General features: G+C 43.4%; 1 protein-coding gene across 1 annotated transcript in view; it reads left to right on the forward strand.

Moving 5' to 3' along the window:
• Positions 1–3,180, forward strand: part of EPHA4 (EPH receptor A4) — a 104,616-nt gene extending 101,436 nt beyond the window's left edge. Inside the window, exons 17-18 of the mRNA XM_082252212.1 lie at positions 12–659; positions 1,986–3,180. Coding sequence (XP_082108338.1) covers positions 12–126 — 115 coding nt within the window. The 3' untranslated portion in view covers positions 127–659; positions 1,986–3,180. The remainder of the gene's footprint in view (positions 1–11; positions 660–1,985) is intronic.
• Positions 3,181–13,986: the final 10,806 nt, after the last annotated feature.

Here is a 13,986-nt window from a genome sequence, read left to right on the forward strand (position 1 = left end):
TTCCTGTACAGTGACCTAACCCGGATTGGTATCACTTCCCCCGCACACCAGAACAAGATTTTGAGCAGTGTCCAGGGAATGAGGACCCAGATGCAACAGATGCAAGGCAGGATGGTTCCTGTCTGATTTATTAGTGCATCAGGACAAAGCTACACACTCTTGAAAAATTAGTTTACCTCATCCATGCACTTTAATTGAAGAACTGCACTTTTTTTTACATTAACCTCACCCCGCCGGACAGAGACTTAAGTTATCGCAGGGGCTGAGGAGAAACCCATTCAACATGGAAATAATCATTCGTGCCACATTCACATCGGGAAGATGGTCATATCCAAAGGGGAGCTTTCATGTCACTAGATGCATACGATTTACCAGACTTCCGCCATCTCATCGAGGGTTGATTTTGCGTGTAACATGGACATCATTATGGAATGGATACATCACCTCATCAGTGTGGGCAAATGGAATAACCACATGATCTATTGCTGGAGATGCAGACCGTTGTAGGGGAAGAATAAGGGACCAATGAAGGCTGCTTCCTGTGCATCAGAGAATTTTAGGATCTTGTGGACATGGGCTAGGGTGAGACGTCTACATCAGGATCTGAGGGATATGTGTTTGTACTACCTAAAGATGATGGTCTGGAAAGGAATATAAAGGTGAGTTATCCCCATTGACACATTATTGTTGGGCCATCTGCCATTGGTGTTAGAAACACAGAGGTTTAAGCTGTGAGAAGATTATTCTTTCAGGAGGCCCTGCATCCCATACAAATTCCTCCCCTCCAATCCCCCCAATAATAAATCTAATTAGACACGAGCACGGTATGCTGTCCTATGATCCAATACAGAGAACAGTGATTCTTTGCTCTAAGCCAACTCTCAGGAGAGGTTTCCTCATTTAGCTTTGCAATGAATCATTATTCGCAATCATCTGACAGGAACCCTCCACTCTGCTTGCTCTGTACTCAATAGGTTTTATTGTGGAGGCAGTAAGGGAAGTAGCTTTATAGTAAGGGATGGGGTAACAGGCAAGAAGGGAGTAGATCCAGCTTGGGCCTGAGTTCTGCAACAACACCACTGAACACTAGTTCTGTTTTCAAGAAGGTATGAAAATCTATACTACATGATTCTATATTCAATAAAGTAAACATAGAAAACCCTATATGTAATAATTGTACAGTTAGCAGCAGCTCAATGAAAAGCAGGTCTTTTTGCACTTGGAATAATAGGAAAGAAGGAGCACCCGATGTCCAAAAGAATGAGAGTCTGATGGTAGATTAAAAGGCGTTTATTGAAAATAGCGGCAAGTACATCAAGCCAATGTGCTATTCTCAATAAACGCCTCTTAATCTACCATCAAACTTGCATTCTTTTGGACATTAGCCACTACTTCTTTCCTATTTTTCCAAGTCTACATGTGGAAGGAATCAACCTTAAGGCCATAGCGGAAAGGCAGCAGCCCAAGCCCTAAGAAGGTTTACCACCAGTATCCACCGTTGGGCATGACCTAATGGAGGGACTTACCCATACAATCATCCACCCATAAGCAGTGACTGATGGTCTCCAGCACAAACATACTTTTTTGTAGAAAAGCATGCATTATGTTGGAAAAATATGTAAAATTGTTTTTAATAATGCTTTCAGTTTAGAGAACGAAATTAATCAATGGAAAGGTAAAGAAAGAGGAAGGAAAACCAAGCTTGTTAATCAAAGGATTGGCAGTTGCTGGATGTTTGTCATTGCCAAACCATCTCTCTTTGTATAGCCAGCACTGGTTTTTCACAGCTTCATTGTGAAATTTTATTTTTGGGGAGAACTTTCATTTTATCAGAATATGCAATCAGAAATAATTATGGGGCAGTAAAAAAATTTTAGATTGCCACTTGGACCCATTTAATAGATTAAATAATGGAAGGCACAAATGGTGTTTTCTTTAAACGCTGTGTTACGTGAATCTAAAAATGTGTCTTTTTTTTTTTCTAGGGAACTGCACTCTTGTCAATTCTCCATGGCAAGCCTATCATCCACAGACACAACTGAACTGAAGCCAAAAGGATTCTCTTAAAACTTCAGAGGGGTTCTGAGGATGTCATGGACACAGCTGCTGTTTCTCCAGCAAGAAAATTCCACAAGATCCCACAGGTCTTCCTGTGTATTCCATGCCCTGGTGTATAATGACAATGGAAGCTAGCTGATGTTTACTAACGATGCCATGTCTTCGAGGCCTGGATATATTTGCCTTCAGTAAATCGGATCACTGGGGTCACATGGCCATCTCAATGCTTGTTCTTCTAAAAGGGAATAAAGGCATTTCACCCAAGACCAGTTTCTGTTCTGTTCCACTGCACATTTAAGAGGACAAGGTGTGATCAGAGCATTGCAGTCACTAAGGAGTTAATTGTATGCCAAACTAACCTTAAGCATGGACCCAGCTTGCCATGGGCCCAGGAACTGTTTTGCTTTATGGTTTTCCCGAAAACAACAAAGACTTGACGCACTCCGATTGAGGCCTGTTCCTCATCTGTATAGGCCTCTGTATTGTATTAATTTCCATTCAACGAAAAAAAAAAAAAATTATGCAATTTTTCCATTTTCTGCTATCTACTGGTACCAGTGACAACCAGGCAGAGCTGCAAATTAAGTTTATATATATATATATATATATATATATATATATATATATGAAGGATTTGTTTCATATATATATATATATATATATATATATATATATAAACTTACATCTTTGTGCTTAACCCTTTGCCTTTGTTCGATTGTCCTCACCTCAAAGCTGTTCAGTTTGACCACTATGAGCTTTCAAGATTAGCAGATAATGTTAAATCTTGGAAATGCAAGCTTTTTCACCATCCTTCTCTACATAGATTCTGTTCCTCCATGTGTGATCGTTAAACTCTTAAACCAATGAGCCTAAGAATGTTTTTCGGAAAAGGTGGAAATAAAAAAAAAATGACATGCAGCCATTAGGGATTTTGATAACAGTCAGGATACAGATAGAGAACACATCAGGAAATCTCATCAGACTTCCATTCTGTAATACAGATATAACTAAGAATCACAGCATATATCAAAGTCATGGTGTTTTCTAAAGAACAACTAGATCATTTAAAAGCATGGTGGACTGTCCTTTGGCATGAGGGGCTTATGGTTAGTGAAAAATAAATCTCAATACAGGGAAGAAAAACTGCAGAATCCAGGTCTGGCAATCAAATCTTGAATCCAGTAGGGTTTTTAGAGATAAGCATAGATGTTCGATGGCCATCAGCAATCTCGGGAGGATTGAATAATGATCACAATGTCTATGGGCACCATCCAACATTAGTACAGTAATTAACCTCAGATGTCAGAACATGAGGGATGGCTATCAGATTGGATATTTTAGCTTCCTCCGCAGAAATGAAGGTGTCTGTTGCACAAAGACATACAATGCTTGAACAGACCAATCGGGGTGATTTACTAAAACTGGAGAGTGCAAAATCTGGTGCAGCTCTGCATAGAAACCAATCAGCATTCAGGTCTTTTTATCAAAACCTAATTAAACAGCTGAATTTAGAAGCTGATTGGTTTCTATGTAGAGCTGCACCAGATTTTGCACTTCTTAGTTTTATTACATCAACCCCACTGTGCATCTCAGTAGGAAAGGGTGGTAACAGCCAAGCAGATGTCTCATCAGCATTACCCTGAGATTTGATATCTGCCTGTTGTTGTTTTGATTGCTTGCTGCTCTAGACTCAGCAACATTTTTGCATGCAGTTCAATGATTTCTTCCTTTTCTAAAAGTCTCTTTCTATAAAGCATAGACTTTCCAATATGTTGAGCCATGATGAGTGCTTCCAACACTTGTTACTGACATGGTAACCACCACACTACCAAATGTCTGCACATTGCTCTTTGTAATTCGGTAGTGCCAGGGTAACGTGAGCAGTAACTAGTCTGTAAGAGTATCTGGCTATTTTTCAAGCCAAGGAAATGCACAACATTAAGTTAATAAATGACTGACTTCAATCCTAATGCTATAATGGCATTTAAGAAAAGTCAGAACCAATGTTAAGTCTTTATTGCTATCCATCTTTTGTTGGAAAGGATTTGCCTCCCTGCATCCCCAATGGGGAAATTAACCCAGATAGCATTAAAAGCCTGATACAGTAGTTAAACTTTCGCAAACCCCCCAAAAAAAAGGTTTGGCTGGAGTTACACTTCAGAAGCCATAAAATGTTAATACCAATTGACTTCATTGGAAATGCTGCCATAAATTAGGCACCAGCAATAATTTTTTTTTAGTGATTATCCCTGTTTTAACAATGTTGTGACCTCTGCTTTCGTCCCTCATACCTCCCAGAAGACTCTATTGTACTTCATGACTTTGCACGTACGCTGCAGGCGAGAGATGATATGCATTAATCAGTATTTGTGTGTTACTGCCAAAACATTTTGTTAAATTTCTTTATATATTACAAGAATTGTATACCTAGCAATACCCGACTTTGGATGAGAACCGTTAACCTAAATGCCTATAACTGGGCCTGAGTTTTAGATCCAGTTCCATGCAGAAACCTTCTAGATTGACCCAGTTTATCATTAGCAGTATTTTTCACTTCCTAACCTGAACTTAACCCCACCAAATGTTAACCAGAGAAAGAAAAGGGACGTTCTATTTTTTTGTCACAGCAAATGAGAAATTTTAATTTAGCTTGTTCTAAAAAAAACAAAAACAAAAAAAAAAAAAGCATTCTAACAGAACATTTTTTTTCCTCTTGGTTCATATGTTGTTTAGAGTTATGTTTTTCTATTTTTGTTTCATTTGTAATTTTTGCATTTTTTTGGGGCGCAGGGAAGAGTAACTGGTTCCTCTTTCCTAAAACTTAGGTACACATAACTTATCTTCTTTATTTATGGTCTTTTTATACCTAGTTTGTAAAATTGTAAAATAGCAAAGTTAATGCAAAGTTTGCATTCTGGACAAAATAAAATAAACAAAAAAAAATAAAGTAGTTAATGAAAGTTTACATGAGTTGTGCTGTTTGACTATTTTATTGCAAAATATACTTTTTTTCGAACACAAGTGGGACATTTATGTATTCCTCCTACATTTATGTATAAAGCTTTATGTAGGGCTCGATGCATGGAAAGTGGAGGAAACGGCTACATTTGACTTAATAGCAGACAATTCATTTCACCTTCTAACCTTACTTTGGATGTTGTTGGCAACAAATGTTCAAGATTCACTGTTAAAGAGGTCAGCTTGGTGTAAATAATGTTATCAATGTGTTTATACATATAAATATATTTTTTTTTGTTTAAATGTTTCAATGATATAAATACATGGGGGCAGCCATACTGATTCATTAAATACCTGTACATAAGCTTTGCAGATAAAAAAGGAACTTTACCCATAGCAACTTGATAAAAAATAATGTCCTTTAGCAAGGAACATACATTCCACATTAATATCTATGCTACCTAAATAAGCGTGTGCTGTAAATTGCCTCCAGCATTGCTCCTGTTTCTTCTTGATGGAGGCTGCCATTTTACTGAAGCCCAGAGCCGCTGAACAGCAGTAAATCATAAATCGGTGGGTTTAGTTCTGCTTTAACAGTTTCAAAAAACAGTTAAATTCCTGGAATGCTGGGATTGCTAACTGTCACATTTGCTTGTGTCCTCAACCGAACTGTCAAACCATCAAATGGCTGGTGTCATAAATGATCACATGTGCAGCACCATGGCAGTTGTGGATTAAACAGAAGCCACTTCTTTGGCTGTAGAGGATAGAAGGGTTTAATTCCACTTTGAAGTGATTGTAAAGGTTTGTTTTTTTTCTTATAATAAACATGTTATACTTACCTGGTCTGTGCAAGGGTTTTGCACAAAGCAGCCTTGATCTTCCTTTTCTGAGGTGCCCTGGCGGTGCTCCTGGCTCCTCCTCTTTATTGGGTGCCCCCACAGAGACCTGCTTTTCATGGGGATATCCATGCGGGCACGCTCACAAGTCCCGCTGCTTCATCCATTGACAAAGACAGCAGGAGTCGCCCCGGTTCCCGTGTCACTGGAGTTGATTGACAGAAGCGGAAGCCAATGTCTCCTGCTGCTATCAATCTATCCAATGAGGACCCGAGACAGTGAGTGGAGCCGCTGGGCTCGTGCTTGTTGCTGGAACGATCGGGTCCAGGTAATAAAAAGGGAGGTCTAAGGCAGGGCTCAAAATTTTAAGTCCTGAACTACTAGCCAGGCCTTAAAGTTACTCGCCACTTGTTGCCCCACCCAAACCCTACCCTGCACCGCCCCTAAACACGCCCTCGTAAAATATCTCCTAAAATTACACTGTTAAATGTTTTATTCAGAATTAAGTTACAAAAATAAATATTAACAACAACAACAACAACCACCGCGAGAGGGTTCAACAGAGAGAGAGGGAGTTTGACAGAGAGAGACGGGGGGGGTTTGACAGAGAGAGGGGGGGTAACAGGGATAGAGAGGGGGCTGACACAGAGAGAGGGAGAGAGGGGGCTGACACGGAGAGAGGGGGCTGACACGGAGAGAGGGGGCTGACACAGAGAGAGGGAGCTGACACAGAAAGAGGGGGCTGACACAGAGAGAGGGGGCTGACACAGAGAGAGGGGGCTGACACAGAGAGAGGGGGCTGACACAGAGAGAGGGGGGCTGACACAGAGAGAGGGGGCTGACACAGAGAGAGGGGGAGAGGGTGGGTGACACAGAGAGAGGGGGAGAGGGTGGGTGACACAGAGAGAAAGAGAGAGGGTGGGTGACACAGAGAGAGAGAGAGGGTGGGTGACACAGAGAGAGAGAGAGGGTGGGTGACACAGAGAGAGAGAGGGTGGGTGACACAGAGAGAGAGAGGGTGGGTGACACAGAGGGAGAGAGGGTGGGTGACACAGAGGGAGAAAGGGGGGTGACACAGAGGGAGAAAGGGGGGGTGACACAGAGGGAGAAAGGGGGGTGACACGGAGGGAGAAAGGGGGGTGACACGGAAGGAGAGAGGGGGGTGACACGGAAGGAGAGAGGGGGGTGACACGGAGGGAGAGAGAGAGGGGGTGACAGAGAGAGATAGAGATGGTGTAGAAATACCACTATAAATAGACTATAAATTATAGACTGTTGTGTGATCCTCTGCGCTTAAAGGTCAAAGAAAAAATATATAGATAAATCAATATCACAAATGCTGCTACTTAATAGTTAATATGTAGAATTGAAATTCATCAAAAAACTCTAGGTCTTTCTGACTAAAATTCCAGTAGTGGTGGTAACCTCTTACCATTCATACAATAGGTTCAATTGAATCACTACGGGTGCTGATGTACCACAATGAAAATATAATAAACCAAACAATTATAGATATAAACTTCACAGACAAGTAAATGCATAAGATGAATGCATAAATAAAATAAAATAGAATCAAAGAGTCCATCAAAAGTCAATTAAACGTGAAGTAGATGGAGCAGGAGGAAACTGTTCATACATAAAGGGTCACTAATGTAGGTTTATAGGGAACACCCTTGCTTGCCACCACCAATGTGCCTGGAGTAATATAGCTGGATTTTAGACTCCCCAGAAATAGATGCCTCCCCACTTTCATGGAACAGGCACATATAGCATGTGACAGAGGGACAGAGAGGAAGATGACAGGGACAGAGGGGGGGGGGGGGGTTGGGGTGAGAGGGTAGGGAGGAGTAAGTCCGGTCATCTTATACTCACTCAGTCAGAGATGTTCATGTAGCTGCTGGCTGCTAATTAAACTTTCCCGCCCACACATATTCACACAGCACGGACTGCACTGAGTGTGTGGGCGGGCACAGGGAGAGAGAGAGAGGGGCGGGAGAAAGCAGAGATTCAGCCTCTCCCATTCCTGGAGGGGGGGGGGAAGCTGCTCACTGGGCTATGAAACGCACACACACAGCTGCATATTCCTCCTACAGTACAGCCCTGTTCTTACTCGCCCTGCTCATCAATTCACTCGCAAAATGCGAGCAGGTGAGTTCAATTTTTGAGGGCTGGTCTAAGGGGCAGCTGAAGCACAGAAGGTTTTTCACCTTAACCACTTTCCGACCGGCCTATGGTCGGAAAACGGCTGCAGTGCGGTCTCCTAGTTCTGGGAGGGCGTACATGGACGTCCTCCCAGAAATCACGCTCCCGGAGTGTCCGTGCTCGCCGGGTCCCGGGGATCCGATGCATCACGGATCACGGCAAAGGACCAATGAGCGTGGTCCTTCACCACGTGATTGCTCCGTCCAATGACTGAGCGATCACAATGTCAACAAAGCAGGGTCAGGCAGGGGTTGAGCTCTCTCCTCTACTCACACCGATACAGAGTTTGTGGAGAGGAGAGAGATCGTTAATACAGTAAGCCTTGTCTTTGCCTTATTAGTGATTTCAGTGCCCAGCAGTGCCACATCTGTGTCATCAGTGCCAATAAAGTGCCACCAGTGCCCATACAGTACCAGATCAGTGCCACCAGTGCCACTACAAGTGCTCATCTGTGCCACCAGTGCCACATCAGTACTCATCAGAGCCACATCAGTGCTCATCTGTACCACCAGTGCCACTACAGTGCTCATCTGTGCCACCAGTACTACTACAGTGCCACATCAGTACTCATCAGAGCCACATCAGTGCTCATCTGTACCACCAGTGCCACTACAGTGCCTATCTGTGTCACCAGTGGCACATCAGTGCTCATCTGTGCCACTACAGTGACCATCAGTGTCAAACCGACGAGAGCAGCGAGGAGCTCTCGGAGTCTGATTCTGAATTTGAACCAGTTGCAAGCAGTAGGTCTGCTACAGAATCGGAGGATGAAGAAAGTGTGCCCAGGAAACGAAGGCGTTTTGGTGAGGAGCAGGCTACCACAGATAGAGCAGTGGCATCAACCAGCAGCTCAGTGCCATCCACCATTAGCGCAGTGGCATCCACTAGTAGCATAGTGGCATCCACAAGAATTGGAGTACCACTGCAAGAAATGCCAAGCACTAGTGGGGTGTCATCTCAGCCCCAAAGGGTTAGCACCCATGCCAGCCTTCCCTATGCCCTTCAAAACCCTCTGTGGCGTCCCCCTAATTCAGGCACAGCAAACATCCCCCCTTTTACCGCCCAGCCAGGTGTCCAGGTAAACACAGAAAATTTTGCCCCTATTGATTTTTTTAATTTACTTTTTACCCTAGACCTCCCATCTACCATCGTGGCCCAGTGCAACCTCTATGCACAACAGTTCATTTCAAGCAACCCAAGTTCAAGTTACGCCCGTCCCTTTGAGTGGAGAGAAATAACAGTGGAGGAATTTAAATTATTTTCAGGACTCACTTTTAATATGGGACTCACAAAAAAAACGAATTATACTCCTACTGGTCAACCAAGCCTATTCACCACATGCCAATCTTCTCATCCGTTATGCCAAGATCGAGATACCTTATGATCATGCGGTTCCTGCATTACAACGACAACACCCAGTGCCCTCCCCGAAATGACCCAGCATTCGACAAACTATTTAAAATTCGGCCGCTTCTAAATTTTTTCTCAGAGAAGTTCCCCCAGTTATTTACCCCCGACAAAAATATATCCGTGGATGAGTCACTTGTCCATTTCACAGGATGGCTGGGCATCAAGCAGTTTATCCCCAGCAAAAGGGCTCGATATGGGGTTAAACTCTATAAGTTGTGTGACAGAGCCACAGGTTGCATCTACTCCTTCCGGGTGTACGAAGGGAAGGACACCCAGCTGCATCCCCGTGAATGCCCAGAGTACATGGGAGTCAGCGGAAAAATTGTTTGGGAGCTTATATATCCACTCCTTGAAAAGGGTTACCATCTATATGTGGATAATTATTATACAAGCTTGCCCCTCTTCCACAATCTTCACAGGAGGAAGACTCCAGCATGTGGTACAGTTAGAGCCAATAGGAAGGGCTTCCCGCAAAAGCTTGTTAATCAAAAACTACGACGAGGGGAAACAGCAAGTTTGCGGAACGATGAGCTATTGGCTATAAGGTGGAGGGACAGAAGAAATGTCTACATTCTCTCAACTATTCATAACGACACCTATGTGGAAATCCCCAGAAGAAGAAACGGCCCAGTCAAGAAACCAACATGTGTTCACGACTACAATTTATTCATGGGAGGAGTCGACTTCAATGATCAAATGATTGAACCCTACCTTCCCACAAGAAAAACCCACCATTGGTACAAAAAAGTCTCCATTTATTTTTTCAGTTTAGCCATGTATAATACTTATGTTATTTACCGCAAATCTACCGAGACCCCCATACCCTATCTTCAATACCAGGAAGAAATTATCACCACACTTGTGTACCCTGAAGGCCCACCAGAAAGCATTCGCTCGGATTCAGTGAGCAGACTCTATGAGCGGCATTTTCCTGAACGAGTCCCCCGCAGTGAAACAGGCCGAAAATGTCAGAAGAAATGCAGAGTCTGCTCCAGAAGAGGATTTAGAAGGGACACATCATTTTATTGTCCCGAGTGTCCCTCCCAACCTGGCCTCTGTATAGGTCAGTGTTTCCGCGTGTACCATACTTCTCTACAGTATTAGTGAAGTATGGTAACTGTAATTTCCAAAGCTTGTCATTTATCTCCACACCTCTTATGCCACTGCACTAAATTGTATATGCCTCTGCCTTCTCCGGAACTGACCTTGGCTTGTTATTTGACCACGCTTCTGCCTAACGCTTAACTGTACATCTCTGCCTGCTCTGGAACTGACCCTGGCTTGTTATTTGACCACGCTTCTGCCTAACGTTTAACTGTACATCTCTGCCTGCTGTGGAACTGACCCTGGCTTGTTATTTGACCACGCTTCTGCCTAACGCTTAACTGTACATCTCTGCCTGCTCTGGAACTGACCTTGGACTGTTTATTGACCAAGTTTTATGCCTGCCTCTTGGACTGATCTTTTATCCTGCTACTGGAGTAGTGGGATTTATAACATAGGGGTCTCACATATATGAGGGGCTACAGAAATGTTTTTCTGGATGAAGAAAACTAATTTTTTAGTTTTCTCATTCCCGGATTAGGGTCTGGAGTCCGGAGGTTTCAAAGAGATTTGGGTGGGAGAAGCCTCTACCCCTGTCCCCATTCTTTCCTGGCCTGCTACCTGTAGTATGAACCATGTTCCTGCCTACTACCAGGACTAATACCAGGAATACAAGGCACTGCTGGCAATATCTCTACCTGCACTGACCCTGGACTGTATATGGACAGTATCCTTGCCTGTACAGACTATGGACAATATTTTCTTGCTGCCTGGACAATTCCGTTGGCTGTGGCTCACCACGTCCCTGCCTGTTGCCTGGACCAATGTTCTCCTGTGGACAACTGCACTACTAAAACCACAGGTAATATTTTCTTTACCCTTTTGCTCAGCAGAATGTATTTTTTGGGGTGTAAATATTGATATGTACATGCTAGGTGATGGAAATATAAAGGGCCTTCAACAATGTGAGGTGCTACTTTGATGTTGGACCTCTGTATGTAGCCAGGTTGTGTAAAAGTCTCACACGTGTGGTATTGCCGTACTCAGGAGGAGCAGCAGATTGCATTTTGGGGTGCAATTTGTGGTATGCACATGCTGCGTCTTAGAAATATCTTATAAACGGACAACTTTGTGTAAAAATACTGCGTTTTCCTTTTCTTTCCACATTTTCCACAAACTTGCGGAAAAAAATGACATGTTCAAAAGACTCATTATGCCTCATAAAATATACGTTGGAGTGTTTGCTTTCCAAAATGGGGTCATTTTGTGGGTGTTTCCATTGTTCTGGTGCTCCAGGGCCTTCAAAAGTGATAGGTTGTCAGGAAATTATATGTGTAAATTATGCTCCTAGAACGCCTGGATGTGCTCCTTGCATGTTGGGCCTCTGTATGTGGCCAGGTTGTGTAAAAGTCTCACACATGTGGTATCGCCATACTCAGGAGAAGTAGCAGAATGTATTTTGAGGTGAAATGTGTGTTATGCACATGCTGTGAATTAGAAATATCTTATAAATCGACCACTATGTGTAAAAAAAAATGTGTTTTCATTTTCTTTCCCCGTTTTCCAAAAACGTATGGACAAAAATTACATGTTCCAAAGACTCATTATGCCTAAGAGATTATACGTTGGGGTGTTTGCTTTCCAAAATGGGGTCATTTTGTGGGTGTTTCCATTGTCCTGGTGCTCCAGGGCCTTTAAAAGTGTGATAGGTTGTCAGGAAATTATATGTGTAAATTATGCTCCTAGAACGCCTGGATGTGCTCCTTGCATGTTGGGCCTCTGTATGTGGCCAGGTTGTGTAAAAGTCTCACACATGTGGTATCGCCATACTCAGGAGAAGTAACAGAATGTATTTTGAGGTGAAATGTGTGGTATGCACATGCTGTGAATTAGAAATATCTTATAAATCGACCGCTATGTGTAAAAAAAATGCGTTTTCATTTTCTTTCCCCATATTCCAAAAACGTATGGACAAAAATGATATGTTCCAAAGACTCATTATGCCTATACGTTGGGGTGTTTGCTTTCCAAAATGGGGTCATTTTGTGGGTGTTTCCATTGTCCTGGTGCTCCAGGGCCTTCAAAAGTGTGATAGGTTGTCAGGAAATTATATGTGTAAACTATGCTTCTAGAATGCCTGGAGGTGCTCCTTGCATGTTGGGCCTCTGTATGTGGCCGGACTGTGTAAAAGTCTCACACATGTGGTATCGCCATACTCAGCAAGAGTAGCAGAATGTATGGGAAAAAATTACAACTTCAAAAAACTCACCATGCCTCTTACTAAGTACCTTGGAATGTCTACTTTCCAAAAAGGGGTCATTTGGGGGGTATTTGTACTTTCCTGGCGTGTTAGTGTCTCAAGAAATGAGATAGGCCGTCAGTACATGAGGTGTGATTAGGTGTGATCAATTTTCATTGATTTACACCAAAGCTTGTAGACTCTATAAAATTTATAAAAATCAAAGTCAATTTTGCAAAAATAACAATATTTTTCACATTTTTTATATGAAATTCCCCCCAAAAAAATGTAAAAATCTAAATTTTTTAACATTTTCGGCCAACTTGTTTTATGCTACATATGTCTGGTAAAAAAAAATCGCAAAAAACGTATTTTGATTGGTTTGCGCAAAACTTTTGTCATTTTTGTTGTTTTTTTTTTTAACGCGTAATGGCAGCTATCTGCGATTTTTTTGCGGTATTGCGACATTGCGGTGGACAGATCAGACCCTTGACTGACATTTTTGACACTTTTGGGGTTACCAGTGACATTTCTACAGTAATCAGTGCTATACATATGCACTGTTACTGTAAAATTACACTGGCAGTGAAGGGGCTAACTTTATTTGAGAGGGAGGGGCTGTGTGTGTCCCTAGGGGCGTGATTCTAACTGTGATTGGCTGTGGCTTGAGCTGTAGGAACAATGATCAACGGTCCTACATAGTAGAACCGTATGATCATTGTTTCTACACAGGGGAGAATGACAGGTGGCTTGTTTACACTAGCCGCCTGCCTTTCTCCCTCTCCCCCGACGATCGCTGAGTCACACGCGCGGGGGGGGCGTGACCGCGCGGGAGTGCGCCGCCGGCGGCGCGCGCTCGCTCCCCAGAGCCTCACAGGCTAGTGACGTACTGACCGGGCTGTGCGACTCTGTTTTGTGCGTCTGACCGGGCTGTGCGAATCAGTGTTGTACGTCTGACCGGGCTGTGCGACTCAGTGTTGTGCGTCTGACCGGGCTGTGCAACTGAGTGTTGTGCGTCTGACCGGGCTGTGCGACTCGGTGTTGTGCGTCTGACCGGGCTGTGCGACTGAATGTTGTGCGTCTGACCGGGCTGTGCGACTGAATGTTGTGCGTCTGACCGGGCTGTGCGACTCAGTGTTGTACGTCTGACCGGGCTGTGCGACTCAGTGTTGTGCGTCTGACCGGGCTGTGCGACTCGGTGTTGTGCGTCTGACCGGGCTGTGCGACTCGGTGTTG

This window comes from Pelophylax lessonae, assembly GCF_965119305.1.
Source record: "Pelophylax lessonae genome assembly, chromosome: 3".
Lineage (NCBI taxonomy): Eukaryota > Metazoa > Chordata > Amphibia > Anura > Ranidae > Pelophylax > Pelophylax lessonae.